The sequence below is a fragment of the Haliotis rufescens genome, unplaced genomic scaffold (genome assembly GCF_023055435.1).
Source record: "Haliotis rufescens isolate VD_foot unplaced genomic scaffold, xgHalRufe1.0.p SCAF_3, whole genome shotgun sequence".
In the NCBI taxonomy this organism is placed as follows: Eukaryota; Metazoa; Mollusca; class Gastropoda; order Lepetellida; family Haliotidae; genus Haliotis; species Haliotis rufescens.
In genome coordinates, this window is record NW_025964001.1 from 59,978,611 (window position 1) to 60,002,948 (window position 24,338).

The 24,338-nt window shown below is 39.8% G+C and overlaps 1 protein-coding gene across 1 annotated transcript; it reads right to left on the reverse strand.

Moving 5' to 3' along the window:
• Positions 1 to 622: 622 nt before the first annotated feature.
• LOC124124824 (linear gramicidin synthase subunit D-like) lies at positions 623 to 23,784 on the reverse strand. Its single transcript, XM_046488102.2, has 2 exons — positions 23,738 to 23,784; positions 623 to 7,341 (listed from the first exon to the last, which is right to left on the reverse strand). Exon 2 carries the CDS (start codon positions 7,317 to 7,319, stop codon positions 2,523 to 2,525), a length of 4,797 nt encoding a protein of 1,598 aa, XP_046344058.2. The 5' UTR covers positions 7,320 to 7,341; positions 23,738 to 23,784; the 3' UTR covers positions 623 to 2,522.
• Positions 23,785 to 24,338: the final 554 nt, after the last annotated feature.

Below are 24,338 nucleotides of genomic sequence, written 5' to 3' on the forward strand. Positions count from 1 at the left end.
GATTAAAATTTTGAAAACTGAACAAACGAACACTTATGCATGTCTAATATATTGTTGCGATGGTATGGCAGTGCTTCCCACGTACTGTGCAACGCCTCTTCCGTTCAAATGTTTATCCCACGGAAGCGAGAGACAGACGATAATTTTGACGGAATCACTCGTACGGGCCGTAACTGTCGTTCGGAACACCCCGTGTTAACGTTTTCGAGGTTGCATGATTAGAAAACACATTCCGACTGTCACTTTCATGATCTGGTAAGCGACTATTTGATTGGTCGGATGAAAGGTCGTTCTGTCGTGACCCATAATGGGATGTCCTCAGATCTTTGTTTAGCGATAGTGAGAACTTGTAGCACGGGTTGCAAGCGGTACCTTTGATCTTACCCGTGCTGTATCATGGTAGTAAGAGCACGGTTTGTTAAAGATTATTACCATTGGCTGATGCAAAGATCAGCAAGCCGCGCCTACTAGCTTGAGAAATTTCAAACTTACAATGTTTCTTTAGTGTTGTACACAGTGTTCAAGAGTAATAACGTAAATAAACAACAAAAAACAATAGAAATGTTCATAACTTAATAAAAAGATTACAATGTAACTGTCAAACATAAAAACAACTGGACACAGAACGCATTTTGCTAAATTCGGAAAATTAATAGTTGACATTTCTAATGTGCCTTTGAAAATTCCAAAGTTTACACTTGATATAACAATTAGATTAAAAGTTAAACGTTAACGTTAAAAGTTAACGTCATATTATACGTCACTAAATTTTACACAAACTCGCGCAATTTTGGAATGACCGTCGCAACCCGTGCTACAAGTCACTTACAACACACCCACCTACTCGTTGATTGGGCAATAAGAGCACGGTTTGGCTTGGCATTTGATTGACAGACAAAAGGATCACCTCGGGGCTCCGCCCCTCGGTCCTTTTGTCTGTCAATCAAATGCCAAGCCAAACCGTGCTCTTACTGCCCAAACAACTCGCCTTGGTGTGTTGTAACTATAACTAAGATGTGATTTTAATGAGATTGCCTGATGAATATCAACACCAGTCATGTCCAGCTCGACTAGCAATGAGCAGATAAATGGAGTGTGTCAGTGTTGTTATGCTCACTATCAGCAATACTCAGGATAAAGTCTGGAAGTTGTCCTCGCACATCGGACATATTATAAGGACACGTTTGTTGGTTCAAGAGAAGCATGAATTATCTGATAGACTAAATGTTGTTGTAGATAATCAAGTTCCTGTTATGTTGGCTTTTTAAGTCCCTAAATGCTGTGTCGTCATCAATGAATGGGATTGTTATATCAACTTTATACCCTTTACAAAAAATCAACTTCAGTTTGGGAAGTGTAATGTTTATTTCAACAATGGCATCCAAGGTACATGCGATGTAAATGATCAATGTAACACGATCAATACTGTGAATTGATATTAAAGGATTTACAGTGATCTGCAACAACACAAAGACTGAATCCCAATAACACAAAGGATGTCTGACTGAATCACTCCAGGCCTCTCCCAATAACACAAAGAATGTCAGACTGAATCACTCCTGGCCTCTCCCAATAACACAAGGCATATCTGACTGACTAACACTGGCCTCTCCCAATAACACAAAGCATGTGTTACTGAATCACTCCTGGCCTCTCCCAATAACACAAAGCATGTCTGACTAAATCACTCCTGGCCTCTCCCAATAACACAAAGCATGTCTGACTAAATCACTCCTGGCCTCTCCCAATAACACAAATAATGTCTGACAGAATCACACTGGCCTCTCCCAATAACACAAGGCATGTCTGACTAAATCACTCCAGGCCTCTCCCAATAACACAAATAATGTCTGACAGAATCACACTGGCCTCTCCCAATAACACAAAGCATGTGTGACTGAATCACTCCTGGCCTCTCCCAATAACACAAAGCATGTCTGACTAAATCACTCCAGGCCTCTCCCAATAACACAAATAATGTCTGACAGAATCACACTGGCCTCTCCCAATAACACAAAGCATGTGTGACTGAATCACTCCTGGCCTCTCCCAATAACACAAAGGATGTCTGACAGAATCACACTAGCCTCTCCCAATAACACAAAGAAAGTCTATAAATTTATATGAGCGGGGTATACATGTTAAACTGCGGCATGGTATCTCAATGAGCTATCACTATAATTCGGCATCAGTCCGGACTAGTACAATCAGCCACACACACGTGCATGCGCGTCGCTATATAAGTGCAATAATCTTGGACGCGACGTTAAATCCAATTTCACTTCACCTCATCTAATTGGAATTTTAAAATGTACATATTTATGTTGATAGGTATTTTACGTACATCACGCTGACAAACTTGGTTGACTACTATTTGAAATTGTCCCTGGTCTTTCTTTAAGTGGGAAAACTCCTTGGTTGTGTCTCTCATTTACATTTTTAAACAGTTGAAAGTCAATATTCGACGTTTAGGTCGCCGTATAATGTTCAATAGCTGGATTTCTCTCACTGGTACATCACATCTATTCAATGTTAAAGAATCGCAGATACGTTTTGAGAAGGTCCCTGGTTGGTCTCAGCAGCTGTCTTGTGGACTCACTGATTAGCAGCTCTGTGTTAGTTGTGTCAAACACGGGCCAGTGTCGAGCGCGATCCCAGAAGGCTGACATGAAAAACGGCGTAAGAGGGAGCAGTTCTATATTGTCCTCAGGAGCACTCCGAAGTTCTTCTCGCCACCTCTCAAGTGGCAATGCCGTTAGGCCCATTCCCTGAAACAGTTCCCTGAAAGGAATAGTGTCTTGATTGAACAGATGGAACACCCGGAGACCTTGCCCTTCTCCGATTCTGATCTTACAGGCAATTTCCACAATAGCTTTCGCACAGAAATCCACAGGTGTCAGGTCAAAGGGAAAGTCCATATCAGGATGACTGCCCAGTTTACGCATTCCTATCAAGGTGGATGCAAAGAGATCATTCCATGAACCAACGCCATCCGTGGAAGTACCTGATACCCGAGCCGGCCTGAAGATGGCGCCACCTGGGAGGAACTCTAGTGCTTGCAGCACCAGTCTTTCACTTGCCCACTTACTCTGACCATATCCGCCTTCAACATCCACAGGTTCATGGAAAAAGTCTGACTCGAGTATCGCAGAGTGAACCGGCTCACTGAGTCCGGGCGTTGGGAAGAGAAAGACGCTGAGTGAAGATGTCATAAAGAGGTATTTCCTTTTGTTAGTAACAGCAAACTTTATAAACTCCTGTGTACTGACAACATTTGCAATTCGGTGATCTTCATAGCTTCCGTTGAAGTTCATCATAGCAGCATTGAGGAAGATTGCATCAACGTCATTCGTCAGACTGCTGTAGATGTCAGGAGCGATTCCAAGTTTTTCCTGCCTCAGGTCAGACAGAACGATGGCAATTCTGTTCCCGTATTCAAACTTCCACAGGTTGTACTTTCGCATGTTTTCAACTACTCTACCGAGTCCCTTGACTTCTGTGGTTTCTCTGACCATGCAGCATATATTGCCCAGCGTGTGTTCCAGGAGTTCGCTCAGAAGAAATGCTCCCAGGAATCCTGTAACTCCGGATATCAGTATTGTCATGGGACTCTTCTTCCCATGAAAAGATGGCGAACATTTCGGGCCTAATGTCACCCCCAAGACTGTGTTTGAACTGGCATCAATCTCTAGTTGTGAATCCGACATGATGTAGGTGTTTAACTGGTCTGACTGTCGTCTGGGCATGCCTTGGTTTGTTTTAACAATTTCCCTTTTCCTGGAGATGATGTCGGCAAATGCTTCAACAGTATCAGCAGCACCAATATCAGTAAAGGAGAGGGAAATGTTCATCCTCTCTTCAATTGCTCTCTGCAGCAGTACGAGATGGAGGGAGTTGCCACCCATCTCACTGAACGAGCTCATCCTATGCAAGGAGTATGTAAAGAAGGCATCCAAGTTTAAAACCTCGCACCATAATCTGGCAATTTGAAGTTGTACCTCATTCAAATGGCTGTATCCGATGCGTGGGTACTGATCGTGCACACTCTCATCCATGGACAGAGCTTTTCTGTCTATTTTCCCATTCAATGTGGTTGGAAATTCTTGGTTTTTGAGTTTCTTAATATATGTAGGGATCATGTACTTTGGCAGCACTGTTGCAAGATATTCCCTCAGTTCTGAGAGGAACACAAAATCAGGCGTGACAAATGCAGACAAGACCGATTCCTTTGTGACAGAACATTTATGAATAACAACTACAGCAACTTGGACCATGATGTGTTGTATCAACACCTGCTCAATCTCACTCAGATCAATCCTTTGGCCCCTGATCTTGACCTGATCATCGAGCCTACCGACAAATGTGATGTTGCCATCGATGTCCTGGAATGCATGGTCTCCAGTCTTGTACAGTAAATCTGGTGTATTGGTGTGAGGATTCTGTAGGAATGATTCTGGATTTCTGTCTGCTGCATGGCCTATATATCCTCCAGACACACCTAGCCCTCCAATGTACATCTGACCTACAGTTCCTGGAGGAACTGGTTTGACAAAGTCGTCAAACAGATATACATGACATCCAGATATGGAAGGTCCAATTGGCAAGTCCTGGTTGACCTCTTCAAAGTGATTCGTTGATTGAAATTCATAGATGGTGGCGCAAACTGTTGTCTCTGTTGGGCCATAAGCATTGAAGAACCGATTTCCAGTTTGTTTTGTCCACTTCATTGCAATATTAAGTGTGCAAGCTTCACCAGCTGCAATGATGTTTCGGACAGTTGGGAGATCTGAAGGTGAGTATATGTTCAGAACAGAAGGTGTCAGAGTGATTGTAGTGACCCCTAGCATTGTCACAGTGTTTACCAACTCATGTCCTAACCGCTGGTCCTTGTTGAGGACAGCTAGTGTCCCACCTGACAATAGAGACGTGAATATTTCAGATATAGAGGCATCAAAGCCAATAGAGGCAAACTGAGCTGTCACATCATATGGCCCAAGATCCCACTTGTCGATCTGAGCCAAGACCATATTCAGAACACTAGACTCTTTCACCAGAACACCTTTTGGTTGCCCCGTAGATCCAGAGGTATATATGACATAACATGGGTCCTCCACCGAAGTGGCAGATTTCGGTAGGCTCCTATTGCCATCTCCAACGTAGAAAGAATGATTTGTATTCTCTGTTAGAATGTCTCTGTTTTCGTTCATTTTCAAGCTAATCAGCAGAATCGGATTTCCAGCAAGCTTTGTCTTGAAGATCACTGTTGAAATATTTTTCAGAGACTCAAAACTTTTGCTGTCATATAGTTCTTTGGATGTTAACATCATCTGAGCATTACAGTCCGACAATGTGAACATGACACGATCAGATGGAATATCCACAGGCAAAGGCAAGAAAGAGAAGCCACTCTTTAGTGTTGCCAAAACAGACAGAACATAGCTGATGGAATTTGGTAGATGAATTGCTATAAGCTTCAGTTGGTTCAACGTATGTTCCAAATTGTTGTTCAAAAGCTTTGAAAGATGTGTGACCTCTTTTGAACACTTTTGATATGAGAGGAACTGCTTGGAGGATTTCAAAGCAATTGCTGATGGTCTCTTTCTGCATTGATTTTCAAATTCTTCAACGATAGATGTTGCTTGGCTGGGAAGAACTTCAACAGGAGTATACAACTTTTGTACCTCTTCTTCTGACACAAGTGAAACGTCAGACACGTTGCTTTCAGATGAAGCGGATACAGATGATAGAAAGCTGGGGAAATGCTTTAATGTGTCAATGATTTGAAGGTGGTCCTGGCCAGGTTTTTTGTTGTACACAGCAGTCAAGTAACGTTCTTTGTCCCCATGCTCAGGAAACAGCACCACGATGTTGCAGTCGTGAAATACGTCATCAGGGAGGTGTGATGACTGTTGTCCAATAACCAAGTTGTGGAAAGGATATCTGTTGACCTGCACATCAGGATATCTGTACAATACATCTTTCATAAAAGGCTTATTGAGATTGAGGCCCTTCAGATCTCTGAGAATCTTTTCAATAGCAGCTTCAATCCGTGATGAGAGGTTCACATGGAAGAGACAAGGGCATATATCAGTGTACAGCGTCTTGCAGTTCTCAGGGATATCTGTTTTGTCAGCAATAAACCCAACATTCACGTCAGCCACACAACATACTCTTGCTAGAAATCCCAAGAAAGCTGCCTGAAGATGCATCAAGTCTGTGCCTACATCAATATTGCATATCCGAGTCCTTTGGAGGTTTGTTGTAGCGGAGACATCAAGGATGTTTGCGAGGACATTCATTTTTTGGCGGAAGAAAGTCAGAGGTTCATAAGCTTTCAGTATTTTCGTCCAAAACCTTTCTTTCTTCCTTATGTTCACAAGGTGGTCATTGTCAGCAGTAGTAAAGTTGCTCTGAAGGACAAGCCCCGTGACCAGCCTAATATGTTTGAACTGTTTTTCAGGGATAGGACTACCATCCAAGTGGGCAAGGCATAGATGAATTGGGGCGGTCGCAGTAGCAACCACTACCTCTTCATCCATTACGTCCAATATTGTACCAGGCAATGACGAATGTTGTCCATTTAAAGACCGTTCTGCAGTTTTGACCAAAAGAAATACCCCACTTGCTGTTCTAACTTTTGCTGATCCCAACTGGTTTTCATTACGTCCAAGTTCAACCGATCTTACAAAATTGTAAAGGGTATCACAGGGTAAGTTGAAGGAGAGCACACCCAGGGAAGGTAGCAGTTTGTACAAGCCATAGTAAGATCTTTTGGACAGGTCTTGGGGAATACTTGTAATGTCACTGTTAAGAATATCCTGAAGGAGACGTCTGAATGATTTCTCTGAAGCTTCCTGACATTTTAGATTGAGAGTGAATGCTGTGTCTTGATCGTCAATTTCCAATGTCTCGGATCGTAGGATGTGTCCTGTGTCAATTCCGGTCTCAATCACGTGCCAACTTATACCATGGGTTTTCTCCCCTTGCATAATTGCCCAACAGGTGGCATTGACACCAGAGTAGGCAGGTAGTGGTGAGTCATGGTAGTTGATAGCAAGGCGTCGTGGCAGGAGGATCTCCTTTTCCTTCAGGATTCGTGGATTGCTGATGCTGAATAGATAGTCCAAGTGACACGCGCCTGCCAGTTCAGTGATTGACGCGCGCCTTGGATACACAGAAATGTGTTTCTCCTCACAATATGCCGTCACTTGCTCAGAGTCCGAGAACACAGCAGCCACATTGAAATCCGGGGTTTTCAGATCCTTCAGGCAAGAAAGTAGCAGATTTCCTTCACCTATAGCAGCCACTTGTAACGCCATCTTAACGATGGTTGTACTTCAACTGCAACATCAAGAGCATGTGTGACATAAGCATCAAACGGAGCACTGAGTGTATTATATTTAAATCATAGATTGAATTGCCGTGTATGTCTCTTTTACATATCTACTCAAAATGAAAAGCTAAAAAAAAAGATTTGAGTTCGTGAGAATTGTTTGAGAAATTGTGAGTAAGTGAGTTGGGTTTTAACTCCGCTTTTAACAGTATTCCAGTTATATCGCGGCGTGTCAGCTTAATGTGGGAGAAAAGCCCGAAGTAATGCAGGTCTCAGACGTTTACCACTTCGGTGAAACCCACGAGCACGGGTATGGTGCTGACAAACCTAGAAACATAATCGGGGCGAACCGGGATTCGAACCCACAATCATAGGTTTCTGGCTACCCTTTTACCCCTGTTACATCATCGCAATACACCCAGAGTAAGAAAGTGGCTAGGTTTAAGTACCGTAGATAATCTACTTGAAGCCGGATAAATATCAAAATTACGAATAGAAGGATTTTAGTTCATACATTGTGTAAAATTCTGATAAACGTTACACACGTATTCACACTTCTATTCACCATCGATAGAGAACAACACATTTAACTGTGCATTGCGTTATTACACGCGAAAAAAGCTAGGTTTCAGTACCGAAGATTTAGGTCGTGGTTTGAGGTCGGGTAAATGTTAAATTTGGGATAGTAGGATTTGAGTACATACATATATTGTGGAAAATGTGCACTTTCAAATTATGATGAAGGGTACAAACTTATACACGCTGTTATTCACCGTCTACAGTGTTTCACACTGAATATATAGTCCGTACACCGAGAATAAATATATTTCAATCTAAATCTTTGTTGAAGAAAAATGTTAATGTAACGTCGAGTGAAGATCGGGTGGCACAATGTATGACCGGCTGAGTGTATCGGCTGGTTTAATTAATTATTCAGTTATTTACATATGGCTGTGAGTGAGTGAGTGTTGTTTAACGCCGCTTTTAGTATTATTCTAGCAATATCACGGAGGGGGACACCAGAAATGGGCTTCACACATTGTACCCATGTGGGGAATCGAACCCGGGCCTTCGGCGTGACGAGCGAACGATATAACAACTAGGCTACCTCACCGCCCCTTAATACCGCTGTGACATAACTGGAATATTTGTAACTGTGGTATAACGTAAAACGTTAACACGAGAAAATAATCAGTCTCGATAGTCTGCCGAAACATTATGAGTATAAGACAAAAAAGCGGTGAAAAATATACGAAACTATATGAATGGATCACTGAAAACATCTTTCACTCACAAGCCTATGGAATAGCACAAGGGACATTGTCTCGTTGTCGCATTGTCGCCCTTCCAAAAACAAGCAAAAAGGGTCAAAATTAACAAAGCGCGACATTGCGACAATGCGATAACGCGACATTTTGGCCATTTGTCGCGTTGTCGCATTGTCGCGCCTTGAATAATACTTTTTATTTTACGAAAGCGCGACAATGCGACAACGCGACACTTTACAAGGTCAAAAGATATCGTGTTGTCGCATTGTCGCCCAGTCAAAAATGTGCAAAAAAGGCGTTAAAATGCGCGACAACGCGACATTTGATAACGGTCATTTGTTAGTTCCAATGGTTCTAAAACCAAAGTAGCAAAAGCTATGTGGTTTAATGTTCCAAAATTATCAGAATATATTTCCCTACAATGGGGGGGGGGGGGGGGGGGTGTAACTGATGAAGAAGCTCTGAAAGGAATGAAAAATGTGAAAAGTCCCGGTCCGGATGGTTTCACAACAGAATTATTTTTTTAAATTTTGGAATAATATTGGACAGTTTTGGCTTAAGTCTGTTAATCATGCATATAGAAACGAATCACTATCAGTAACACAAAAACAGGGATTAATAACATGTATTCCTAAGGAAAATAAGTCGAAACTTTTCCTAAAGAATTGGCGCCCAATCTCTCTCTTGAATACCTCGTATAAACTAGCGTCAGCAGTAATCGCAAATAGAATTAAAGAAGTTTTAAGTATAATTATTAGTGAAGATCAGAAAGGTTTTGTCCCGGGAAGATACATTGGGGAAGTTACAAGATTAATATATGACTTGATGGAATATACTGAATCATATCAAATACCTGGATTACTAATGCTGATTGACTTTGAAAAAGTTTTTGAGTCTGTTGATAGACATTTTATTTTGAATACATTTAAATTTTTCAACTTTGGTCCAAGTGTAGTAAAATGGATATCAAAATCTTTCAGCGATATTGAATCAAGTGTATTAGTCAATGGTTTTGCTGGCCCCTTTTTTAAGATAACTAGAGGTTGTCGTCAGGGGTATCCAGTGTCGCCATATATATTTATTAATTTTTCAATTGATTTGGAAGAATTTTTTTACTTAAACTATACACATAAATTTGAAAAAAATGAAAGGGAAATGAGCGTATGGAAAGCAAGATTATTGACCCCAATAGGTAGAAATACAGTTTTAAAATCACTGTTGTTATCAAAATTAAATCATTTGTTTACATCTATACCTAGCCCCAATGATGAAGTAATAGAAAACGTTCAAAAAAAATGTTTTTCTTTTGTGTGGAAAGGAAAGCCAGACACGGTTAAAAGAAATGTAATGTCACAGCCATATCAGCTTGGGGGACCAGAGTACCTATTATTAAAGTTATGATAGATTCACAAAAACTGTCCTGGGTGAAAAAATTACTTTGTAGTAACTCAAAATAGGTATTACTTTCATTGAGTCCTATCCCAAACATTAACAGATTATGGATGGCAGATGCTAAATATGTCACTGATAAAATTATTCCTGCTGTAGACAACTTCTTTTGGAAAGATGTATTACAAGCATAGAGCAATAATTTATCAAAGAGTAACATTAGTCGTAGTATTGACAATGTAAACCAGGCTTTATTGTTGAATAACAACATTCAGATTGGAGGAAAGTCCATCTTTTATCCGACTTGGTATTGCAAGGGAGTTACATTTGTTGGTGATCTTTTTGATGAAACGGGTGAAATATATTCTTATGAATCTTTTATTGATAGATATGGAATAATAACAGATTTCCTAGCATACAAGTGCATAGTTCAATCAATTATGCAACTTGACAGAAAAAACAATTGTAACTTTAAGAGTATGACTAGAAATTCTTTTCAACCTATTTTGCCATACAATGTTTCCCTACTCACAAGGTGTAATAAAGGCAGTAAACTCTTCTATAACACACTCTTACAACAAGCTTTCATAAAATGGCAGGGAATGCTTCAGTGGGAAGAATCTTTACAGAAAGTATTTACCGATGAACAGTGGGTGGGATTTAATTTGATGGCAACAAGGTGTACCCAGAGCGTAGAACTGAGATGGTTTCAGTTAATAATTATCCACTACATATTACCTTTAAATAATTACTTACATAGTATTGGTTATAAAGATTCACCAAGTTGCCTCTTAGGGCAAGCATAGGTTGGTGAAGGGCTATTCTAACCCGGATCTCCACTTTCTCAACGAAATATTCGACCGGGCACTTAATCGAGGATATACGGCAGGTGAAAAGCAAGACACGAGTCAGGGCGAGTCGGGAATTCGATCTCACGATCAGAGGTTACTGGTACGCATAGGGGACGCCACTCTGTAGATGGGATTCATGGATTTGAGCGAGTGAGAGTGAGTTTGGTTTAACGGCGTTTTGTTTCAGTTATTTGACAGCCTGTCAGCTTGATACGCGAGGATAGCCCAAAGTGATGCATGTGTTAGTTGCTGGGATTCGAACCGACGATTCGAACGGAAGTTTTCTGCTACCCCTAGGAGTCGCCACTCTGCACAGCGAGTTTATATATTTGATCTAGTGAGCGAGTTTGGTTTAACGCCGCTTTGAGCAATATTTCACTTATTACACAGGTCACGTTGGTCACCGGGAGTCCTAATTGGATCGGTGACCGTGTTCGGATGCTTGGCTCCTGAGAGTTTCTTGGGTTTCGGTAACGTCACAGGTCCTTGCATAACACACATATACCACCAGGACTTACAACGAACTTGGTACACTATTTACATAATACTGTACAAATGAACCTAGCCAAGATAACAGTGACTAGAAATATTGACACATGTGACGTCAACAGTCTCTGTAGCACAGGTGGTAGGAATATAAATCAAGAGGTCGCTGGTTCGGATCCCCCCGGGCTTTTGAAAGTGCTAGTTCATAAATGTGTTGGGGTTTTCTCTTACATACAACGGGATGTAAATCACAAATTGTTCAACTCCGCAGCCCAGTCAGCCTCCCTCCGGTATACAAACCAACCACACTGGAGATGGGACTTGCACAGAACCCATCCAAGAATATCGTGGACGTACCAACTAAAGTCCACACTTCTTGAGTGTGCAAAAGCAACAGGATGGCCCAGACATACCACGTGTCGGTGATCTTTCTGATGATCCTTTGTATATTTTATTTATGTCATTTAATAATCAAATCTGTGATTTACCGATTAAAAAACGGAGGCCAATAAAACAAATTAACCAATCATTTCCACAGAATCAACTTAATAAATGAAATGACATTATTTCTGTTACTCTCAATGCGGACTGCTCTTTGCATGACATTAACTGTTGCGTGTATGCTGCTGCTCGAACACTGGAGAAACTCCATACAGCTTCCACAGAAAATGAACCACAAAAGGGAAAAAAACAAAAAAAATCAAAAGAAAAACTGGTTTCAAATTAAATTGAATGAAACAAGGTAAGACGTCTCCTGGATAGAACTCTGTCCTGAAGAACGCAATTTTAAACAATCTATGTCCAAACGGATGAGATCAATTTGGAAAAAAATAAAAACAATCTCTCAATCAATTCTCAATCAAATTCTTGATTCTCTAAAGGCAAAGGTTTGGACAGAGAGAAAAAGAAAGTGGGATAAGAAAAATAATTTCATAAAACAAAATAAATTGTTTAAATCAAACGAAAAACAATTTTACAGGCAATTAAATGCAGAAGCTCTGAAAGGAATGAAAAATGTGAAAAGTCCCGGTCCGGATGGTTTCACAACAGAATTATTTTTTTAAATTTTGGAATAATATTGGACAGTTTTGGCTTAAGTCTGTTAATCATGCATATAGAAACGAATCACTATCAGTAACACAAAAACAGGGATTAATAACATGTATTCCTAAGGAAAATAAGTCGAAACTTTTCCTAAAGAATTGGCGCCCAATCTCTCTCTTGAATACCTCGTATAAACTAGCGTCAGCAGTAATCGCAAATAGAATTAAAGAAGTTTTAAGTATAATTATTAGTGAAGATCAGAAAGGTTTTGTCCCGGGAAGATACATTGGGGAAGTTACAAGATTAATATATGACTTGATGGAATATACTGAATCATATCAAATACCTGGATTACTAATGCTGATTGACTTTGAAAAAGTTTTTGAGTCTGTTGATAGACATTTTATTTTGAATACATTTAAATTTTTCAACTTTGGTCCAAGTGTAGTAAAATGGATATCAAAATCTTTCAGCGATATTGAATCAAGTGTATTAGTCAATGGTTTTGCTGGCCCCTTTTTTAAGATAACTAGAGGTTGTCGTCAGGGGTATCCAGTGTCGCCATATATATTTATTAATTTTTCAATTGATTTGGAAGAATTTTTTTACTTAAACTATACACATAAATTTGAAAAAAATGAAAGGGAAATGAGCGTATGGAAAGCAAGATTATTGACCCCAATAGGTAGAAATACAGTTTTAAAATCACTGTTGTTATCAAAATTAAATCATTTGTTTACATCTATACCTAGCCCCAATGATGAAGTAATAGAAAACGTTCAAAAAAAATGTTTTTCTTTTGTGTGGAAAGGAAAGCCAGACACGGTTAAAAGAAATGTAATGTCACAGCCATATCAGCTTGGGGGACCAGAGTACCTATTATTAAAGTTATGATAGATTCACAAAAACTGTCCTGGGTGAAAAAATTACTTTGTAGTAACTCAAAATAGGTATTACTTTCATTGAGTTCTATCCCAAACATTAACAGATTATGGATGGCAGATGCTAAATATGTCACTGATAAAATTATTCCTGCTGTAGACAACTTCTTTTGGAAAGATGTATTACAAGCATAGAGCAATAATTTATCAAAGAGTAACATTAGTCGTAGTATTGACAATGTAAACCAGGCTTTATTGTTGAATAACAACATTCAGATTGGAGGAAAGTCCATCTTTTATCCGACTTGGTATTGCAAGGGAGTTACATTTGTTGGTGATCTTTTTGATGAAACGGGTGAAATATATTCTTATGAATCTTTTATTGATAGATATGGAATAATAACAGATTTCCTAGCATATAAGTGCATAGTTCAATCAATTATGCAACTTGACAGAAAAAACAATTGTAACTTTAAGAGTATGACTAGAAATTCTTTTCAACCTATTTTGCCATACAATGTTTCCCTACTCACAAGGTGTAATAAAGGCAGTAAACTCTTCTATAACACACTCTTACAACAAGCTTTCATAAAATGGCAGGGAATGCTTCAGTGGGAAGAATCTTTACAGAAAGTATTTACCGATGAACAGTGGGTGGGATTTAATTTGATGGCAACAAGGTGTACCCAGAGCGTAGAACTGAGATGGTTTCAGTTAATAATTATCCACTACATATTACCTTTAAATAATTACTTACATATTATTGGTTATAAAGATTCACCAAGTTGCCTCTTAGGGCAAGCATAGGTTGGTGAAGGACTATTCTAACCCGGATCTCCACTTTCTCAACGAATTATTCGACCGGGCACTTAATCGAGGATATACGGCAGGTGAAAAGCAAGACACGAGTCAGGGCGAGTCGGGAATTCGATATCATGATCAGAGGTTACTGGTACGCATAGGGGACGCCACTCTGTACGGATTCATGGATTTGAGCGAGTGAGAGTGAGTTTGGTTTAACGGCGTTTTGTTTCAGTTATTTGACAGCCTGTCAGCTTGATACGCGAGGATAGCCCAAAGTGACGCATGTGTTAGTTGCTGGGATTCGAACCAACGATTCGAACGGAAGTTTTCTGCTACGCCTAGGAGACGCCACTCTGCACAGCGAATTTATATATTTGATCTAGTGAGCGAGTTTGGTTTAACGCCGCTTTGAGCAATATTTCACTTATTACACAGGTCACGTTGGTCACCGGGAGTCCTAATTGGATCGGTGACCGTGTTCGGATGCTTGGCTCCTGAGAGTTTCTTGGGTTTTGGTAACGTCACAGGTCCTTGCATAACACACATATACCACCAGGACTTACAACGAACTTGGTACACTATTTACATAATACTGTACAAATGAACCAAGCCAAGATAACAGTGACTAGAAATATTGACACATGTGACGTCAACAGTCTCTGTAGCACAGGTGGTAGGAATATAAATCAAGAGGTCGCAGGTTCGTATCCCCTCGGCTTTTGAAAGTGCTAGTTCATAAATGTGTTGGGGTTTTCTCTTACATACAACGGGATGTAAATCACAAATTGTTCAACTCCGCAGCCCAGTCAGCCTCCCTCCGGTATACAAACCAACCACACTGGAGATGGGACTTGCACAGAACCCATCTAAGAATATCGTGGACGTACCAACTCAAGTCCACACTTCTTGAGTGTGCAAAAGCAACAGGATGGCCCAGACATACCACGTGTCGGTGATCTTTCTGATGATCCTTTGTATATTTTATTTATGTCATTTAATAATCAAATCTGTGATTTACCGATTAAAAAACGGAGGCCAATAAAACAAATTAACCAATCATTTCCACAGAATCAACTTAATAAATGAAATGACATTATTTCTGTTACTCTCAATGCGGACTGCTCTTTGCATGACATTAACTGTTGCGTGTATGCTGCTGCTCGAACACTGGAGAAACTCCATACAGCTTCCACAGAAAATGAACCACAAAAGGGAAATAAACAAAAAAAATCAAAAGAAAAACTAGTTTCAAATTAAATTGAATGAAACAAGGTAAGACGTCTCCTGGATAGAACTCTGTCCCGAAGAACGCAATTTTAAACAATCTATGTCCAAACGGATGAGATCAATTTGGAAAAAAATAAAAACAATCTCTCAATCAATTCTCAATCAAATTCTTGATTCTCTAAAGGCAAAGGTTTGGACAGAGAGAAAAAGAGAGGGATAAGAAAAATAATTTCATAAAACAAAATAAATTGTTTAAATCAAATGAAAAACAATTTTACAGGCAATTATATGCAGAGTGATGAGAAAAGACCCACCATTGATTCCAGTGAAATGTTTTAGAAACAGTTGTGGTCTTTACCCGGCAACTGTAACCACGAGGAACCATGGGTAGAGGATTACAATAATAGTGTACATGAAAACATAAGGTCACCATTGGTGTGTTTCATTACACCTGATTGCCTGAAAAATGTCATTAAAAAGTCCAAATCTAATACGGCACCAGGGCCTGATGGTATTCGAAACAGGTATTGGAAACTGTTCCCTTGTGTCCAAACGCCATTACTTCACTGTTTTAATTCTCTTGTGGATTCAGGGGATGTTCCGCCTTGTTTCTGCAAAAGCGAGCAATACTTCTCCCAAAGAAAGGTGATCTGACTGACCCTAAAAACTTCCCCCCAGTTACTTGTTTGAACACACAGTACAAACTATTTACAGGGTGTCTTACAGATCTCGTGTCATCGTACTGCGCTTCGAATGACAGCAGAAAGGAGCAAGAAAGGGATGTTGGGGTTGTAAGGATCAACTACTAGTTCAGAAAATGATCCTTGAAGAGGCTAAAACTTACTACCGTAACCTCTCATGTGTTGGATAGACTACAGAAAAGCTTATGATTCTGTACCTCACGAATTGATTTTGAAGTCACTGGAATGTATTGACCTCCCCGAGTGACTACTTGTTTTACTCAAGTCTTCAATGAATTGCTGGTCACCTCAACTTGAGGAGGGGGGCAGGTGGTGACTTCGGAACCCATTTCTATTAGAAGAGGAATATTTCAGGGCGATTCTTTCAGTCCTTTGCTTTTCTGTTTGTCACTAAATCTTTTAAGCTTTTTGATTTGCACAGAGGAAGGTTATCATCCTGGACCTCCTCAGCACAGATCCCCAACACCCCTTACTCGTCTCCTTTACATGGATGACCTTGAACTTATTGCCAATGGAGGATCCACACTCAAAAACAGATTCTCCTTGTCGAGTCCTTTTCAAATGGTATCGGCATGTACTTTCGACTCGACAAATGCATCATTCTTCATCTGAAACGTGGCAAGGTAGAAGAGGGAGGATCAGTCGTGGAAGGTCAGGCCTATACGTACTTAGGGATGCAGATTAGGGACAAACTCCAGAATGCCCATATCAAGGAAAAACTTCGGGCACAGGACAAATGAAGACTAAAGAAAATCTGGAGTTCAGAGCTGAACGCTCGCAATAAAGTAAAAGTCACAAATACTTATGCTGTACCCGTCCTTTCATATTATTTTGGTGTTGTTGATTGGACAAAACAAGAAATTCAGGGTATTGACACCCTCACACGAAGAATCATGTCACACAATAGATTCCATCACCCTCGCTCTTCCCTCAATCGCTTACATTTACCAATCATTATGGGAGGACGTGGTTTGATTAACGTTGGGGCTCTACATGATAGAATTGTTTTGTGCTTTTTTGCACACATTTGTTTGTCTGATGATCCTCTTGTGAAGCATATCAAGACTCATGATGAAAACAAGGCATTCCACACTTTTCTAAAACGGGCAGATTCGGGACATAATCTCAATGTCGGTGTTGATTGTGATGGTTCTGTACTGCTGGACGGTACAGAAATGAGTGTCAACCAAGCGAAGTGCCATATCAAATCGGCCCAGACTCAGTTTTTCAAGGAGAGGCTTTCTGAACGACCACTGCATCGAGTTTATGTGCAGTGTGTTGAGAAGATCAGCAATCCTGCAGAGTCCTTCGCTTGGACGAAGTCGTCTGGCCTGCAAAGTGAAACACTAGGCTTTCTGTTTGCTGCTCAGGATCAGTCACTTCCCATTCGAAACCGTCAATGTGCATCAAAATGTAAATATGAAATGTAGATTATGTAATGAATTTAATGAGACAGTCCAACACATTATGAGATGCCCAACTTTGGCACAAACACAGTATCTTAAACGACATGATGGTGTAGCTCGATCATTTTATTACAGTCTTCGCCATGCTTGTGGTTTTGACACAGAGGTCCACCCATGGTACGACCCGGAATATGTGGTTGGCGTCATGGAAAATGATAAATACAAAATTCTTTGGAATAGGCCCATTTACAGCCTCAGACGTATCCAGGCCAACAAACCTGATCTTGTCCTTTTTGATAAATCCAATGAAATCATTTATATCATTGATTTTTCTGTCCCCATTGACACTAATGTGATTGACAAGATTGATTATTAATAACAATAATAATTGACCAGACAATACAGTGACTGACATCATGAGCATCGATTCACGAGGTTGGAATACAATGACATGCATCAAGCAAGTCAGCGAGCGTGACCACCTGATCCCGTTAGTGGCCTCTTACGGCAAGCATGGGTTCCTGAAGACCTTTTCAAACCCGGATCTCCAATCTCTCAGTTTTGATGAAATGTCGCTTTTTCGCATTGTCTCATTGTCGCGCTTTTCAAAAACGAAGCAAGTGCTCTTTTGTATCGAATGTATGATGTAATTTGACATGGCTAAATGTGAACTGGCTCTTAATCCTATGAATACAAACTGAATTGGACCAAATTTGGCCTATGTTATTTTAAAATGTCAGAGTATTCCGTAGTATTTGCATAAGGATACGTAGTAATTAGGTCAACTGCCATTTGATTGGTTGTATTTAAAATGGTTTTAAACCCTGAAATAGACTATATTAAATTGACAGTAGGGTTTTAAAGTTTTATATCTGCATGTGTACCGGATTATTTAAATATTTGTTGTGTTCCTGTGTTCTATCCCTTGTCAGACAGACAGACAGACAGATGTTTAGTGTTTGTACAGTCACGTGTAGGTAATAATAAGTTTACATAAACTATTAACGTCTAATTTCAAAAATCTTCTTTAGGAATATTGACAGAGATGATATTGTATTTGCATTGCAGGAGTTCAACAAATTTCTCATCAGTTGTTCATCTTTGTACATAGTTGAAATCATAGGGAGGTATCTATTTCTAAGAAACTGATAATATTTACAAATGAGAAGTACATGAAACTCATCCTCAACATAGCCTTCATTACAATAACGGCATAAACTACTTTCTTTATCTTGTACATTTTTCTTTCTGAGATTGTTAACATTAAAATTATGTAATGATATACGTAATTTACACAAAGATCTTCTCAAAGTTCTATCCTGAAGTACAGATACATATTTTTCAGGAACAAGTAAAGATTTTATATTCGTATAATGGCATAAAAACCTTGAGGATGATATTTGACAGTGCCAATCTTGTGAAAATATATCAACTAATCTTTCCTTAAGCATGAAGATAAATAGTTTATCATTTCCAACATCTTGAGATATCCATGCAAGAGAAAAACCAAACATAAAAAGAATATTTATGATATCAGACACCCATAAACAATATTTACCCTTTTCATCCAAGGCTTTTAACATATTATAACAATGAAGAGGAAATCTATTTGAATTCATACGAAGTAGCTTTATCCAATATTTAACTGCCCGTAGCTGGGATGCAACAAAAAGACTGGTACGACCAGTTTCTCCTAGAATGGCTTTGTTAGAGGCATATTCACCGACACCTAAAAAACGTTTAAAGTACATGGCATGAATTTTTTCTATGGAATCATTATAATGACATCCCCATATTTCTGAACCATACAGCAGAATTGGTGCTATTTTTCTGTCAAAAATGTCCGAAACAACTCGGAAAGATATAAATTTGTTTTCTTTGAAAACTCTATAGACAGGAATCAAGGCTTTAGATGCTTGCAGAGCCAACTGCTTACAAGCTGTTGACCATGCTAATCGAGAAGATACAGTCAATCCTAAATATTTATAATATGAAACAATATTGACTGTCTTATTACAATACGTCCATTTTTCAAATTTATTTAGAATACCACCTTTTCTGAAAACAATAACATTTGTCTTTTTCAAATTTACTTCAAGGCCCCATTTCTCACAATATAGCTGGAGAACATTTAACTGTTTCTGGAGGCCACTAACTGAAAATGAGAATAAAGCAATATCATCAGCAAATAGTAACAGCATTATATCAATTATATCTTGTGACACAAAAACTCCGTAATCACATTCATGATACATTTCAGTTACAAGTTCATTTATGAAAAATATAAATAGGACAGGGATGAGTACACAGCCCTGTCTTACACCAGCTGAAGTTCTGAAACATTCAGTGATTCCTTTATCTGTCTTGATACATGCCTTAACTGATGAGTACATGCTCTGTAGAACCTTTGACAATTTCCCTGTTAATCCTTTAGTAATTAATAAAAACATCATTTTCTTTCTATCCACATAGTCAAAAGCATTTTTGAAATCGATAAAGGCACAATAAAAACGGCCCTTGGGTTTGATAAGATATTTTGTACACAAAGATTAAAGAATAAATATATTGTCTGATGGAGAATAGTTGGGTCTAAATCCAGCTTGGGATTCTGATAACAGGTCATTCACATCTATCCCTTGTAATCATTTTCCAAAGCTCATCTTTCTTCTGACGACATTTCATACCATTTATATTTCATGATCCCCTACTTGTTTTGAAGAGTATATATCTTATACATAGATCATGTAAATATAAAATGTCAACGCCAGATAATATCCAGTCTCGATTATCCGACGAAACATGTTCCATTGGGCCCAAAAGGCAAAATAGCTGTGAAACTTATGGGAATGGATCACTGAAAATCATTTCCTGCCTGTAACAATGCGACAACGCGAAACATGCAGTTTTAAAGATGAAAATTCCCAATTTTGATACCTTTTTGCCACCAAACCACACTTGTGATTTACATCCCGTTTATGTACGAAAAAAACCACAACCGGGGGAATACGAACCTGCGACCTCTTGATTTATATTCCTATCACCTGTGCTACAGACGTTGACGTCACATGTGTCAATATTTCTAGTCACTGTTATCTTGGCTTGTTTCATTTTTACAAGGACACGCCAGAACCCTATGATTGTGGGTTCGAATCCCGGTTCGCCCCGATTATGTTTCTAGATTTGTCAGCACCATACTCGTGCTCGTGGGTTTCACCGAAGTTGTAAACGTCTAAGACGTGCATCACTTCGGGCTTTCCTCCCACATTAAGCTGACACGCCGTGATATAACTGGAATACTGTTAAAAGCGGCGTAAAACCAACCCACTCACTCACTTATTTGTACAGTATTATGTAAATAGTGTACCAACTTCGTTGTAAGTCCTGGTGGTATATATGTGTTATGCAAGGACCTGTGACGTTACCGAAACCCAAGAAACTCTCAGGAGCCTAGCATCCGAACACGGTCACCGATCCAATTAGGACTCCCGGTGACCAACGTGACCTGTGTAATAAGTGAAATATTGCTCAAAGCGGCGTTAAACCAAACTCGCTCACTAGCTCAAATATATAAATTGGCTGTGCAGAGTGGCGTCTCCTAGGCGTAGCAGAAAACTTCCGTTCGAATCGTCGGTTCGAATCCCAGCAACTAACACATGCATCACTTTGGGCTTTCCTCGCGCATCAAGCTGACAGGCTGTCAAATAACTGAAACAAAACGCCGTTAAACCAAACTCACTATCACTCGCTCAATCCACAAATCCCATCTATAGAGTGTTGTCCCCTATGCGTACCAGTAACCTCTGATCGTGAGATCGAATTCCCGACTCGCCCTGATTATGTGTCTTGCTTTTCACCTGCCGTATATCCTCGATTAAGTGCCCGGCCGAATATTTCGTTGAGAAAGTGGAGATCCGCGTTAGAATAGACCTTCACCAGCCCATGCTTGCTGTAAGAGGCGACTATGCTTGTCGAAAGAGGCCAATAAAGGGATCGGGTGGTCACGCTCGCTGACTTGCTTGATGCATGTCATCGTATTCCAATTGCGTAGATCGATGCTCATGATGTTAATCACTGTATTGTCTGGACTCGGTTATTTACATTTCTCCGTCATATAGCCGAAAAATTGTGCGGCGTCAAACAACAAACTAACGGACGTGCGGATGTGTAAATGAAATTGTTGTGACTGATTTCGGTCCCTGTGCGCATTCACCTATTATCAAAGATCACGTTTTGTTAAAATTTTGAAGCTAAGCAGAAATAAATAATAGCGCGACAATGCGACAACGCGATATTTTGATAAACTATCGCTTTTTGGCATTGTCGCATTATCGCGCTTTCAGTAGTTCCTGCATATTTTAAAATTTTACCAAAACATGACCCATGGTTATAGATGAATGCGCCCAGTGAACGAGGTGAGGTGAAATGGGGTTTAACGTCGCGTCCAAGATTATTGCACTGATATAGCGACGTGCATGCACGTGTGTGTGTGTGGCTGCTTGTACTAGACCGGACTGATGCCGATTTATAGTGCTAGCTCACTGAGATATCATGCCGCAGTTTAACATGAATACCCCACTCAGACACAGTATACTGACTCCGAGCCGACCAGTCCTTGTTTTAGCCCCTTAATGCCGAGCGCCAGACAGGGTTACAACAAGTACCATCTTTTAACGTCTTTTGGTATGACGCGGCCGGGGATCGAACTCCGGACCTTCCGCTCTCCGGGCGGACGCTCTACCTCTAGACCACGGAGGCGGTCCCCAGTGAACGAACTCAGTCACAACAATTACAAATGTGCTAAGTCTGTGAGTTAAAGGGTCGTCGGTTAACTGAATTTTGAAGTATCAACTCCGATTAAGTATATATGATTCAAATATAGACATTACAAATACAAATACATTGTTGTGATATTCGTGAGTGAGTATTGTTTAATGCCGCTCTGAACAGTATTTCAGTTATGGCATGTCAGCTAGATGTGAGTGAGGAAAGTCGAAAGTCATGTAGGTCCAAAAAACATAATCAGATCGAATCGGGAATTCGAACACACGCTCATAGGGTTCTGGCACGCCTAGGGGGCGCCATCTGCACATCGATTATTATTATTATTATTATTATTATTATTATTATTATTATTATTAATAGTCCATGTGCATGGCACTTTTTCCATGCCGAAAGCACATTATTACCCCTGTCACTCTCATCAGTAGCATATTTCGAACAAAGTCACTTGCCCAAAGAGACACCACATGCGTTACGTGTGCTTGAGTGTGGGGCAGGACCGAGGCCCTTGAAACTCTCAGGAGCCAAGCAGCGGTCACCCATGCAAGGACTAACGTGACCTGTGGTTTAACCCCGCTTTGAACAAAAAATCAGTTATTTCACAGCGTGTCAGCTTGTTGTGGGAGGAAATCCCTGAGTGATGTATGTGTATGGTGCTGGGATTCGACCACGCGATCATAGTTTTCTGGTACGTCTAGGACACGCACAGCGAACTTCGCCGTCTAAAACGACAGAGCCAACGGTGTGTCATTTAAAAAGAAATGTTGGAGACCTGCATTAAATTAAATAGAAATGCAAAGTGTTTATTCTTTGCTGTAAAAAAAAGGTTTGGTTTATGAAAACCGACACAGAAAAGAACGATATATGAACTTATTTCTAAAGCATCGATGAACGATTTGTTTTCATTTAGAGAAAAACAAATCACATTGCCTTGACTACTTTGGTTTTTTAAAACCCTTGAAACTAACAAAGGACCAGTGGAGTATGAAAAGGAGTATAACCATTTCGGCGCATGCGTAGATAGATTCACTTACTACGCATGCGCACCATTAATTGAAAAGTGCGACAATGCGACAATATCAAATGTCGCGTTGTTGCGCATTTTAACGCCTTTTTTGCACGTTTTTGATGGGGCGACAATAACGGGATCGGGTGGTCAGACTCGCTGAATTGGTTTATGCATGTCATCGGATCCCAATTGCCTAGATCGATGCTCATGTCAGTCACCGGATTATCTGGTCCACACTCGATTATTTACATATAAGTGGAAAAACTAACAAACTTTGAGCAGCATGCTGCTAACCGACTGCTCGGAGGCGCCACGGAACATTGCCTTACTTAATTCTACTCATCTTTGCGTTATATTCCCGTGTAATGAATCGTTCCGTTTCTATACATGGTGCCCTGTACTTATAACGGGTTTATTTTCGTATCTTTCATATAAAGTCTAAACACGCCAATGTTCACGATATCCATTTTAGTATTTTGAATTTGAAACTTTCTACATAATACTTTTTGAAGAAATAAAACAAATACCTGAATATATTATCTGAAAGAAACATACTTACTTTAAGTACACGTCAGCTGTTGTTTGTGTGGCGGAACACTGACTGCCATATACATTCGTATATATATGTGGTACATATCTATCTGCCACAGTTTACAAGTTGGTTGTGGCTATCTTATCTTGGCCTCGCCTTCTTTGATAGAGGTTCAGTATGATTATTACTCTAATCATACACGAGACCTCTCTATCGCCTCAAGTATCACTATAGTGATTTGAATACCACGTGAAATTTTCTTGTCCGTTCACATTTTGTTATGGATAACAAAGAGAATTGGTATGAGAGTTGTGTGGTATTTAGCAACACAGAATCATTATAGTATATAGATTATATACACATGCACAAAAGTTAAGCGCCACCATATTCATAGTCTCTTGATTTCACGTGTGGGAATCAGAAATACGAAATATGATGATGTATGACTGAATTAGGCTTCCATAGTTTCATGAACCCAAATTTGTCCAGATACCACAAGGAAAGCGTGCTTTACGTGTTGCTGCAGTTCCCCTACCCTGTAAATAGTGAATTCAAGTTTCAAACACGTGGTTGCATTTTGCTCCTGTGTGAGATTCCCCTTCCAATAGAGGTTAAAAATCAGCCATGG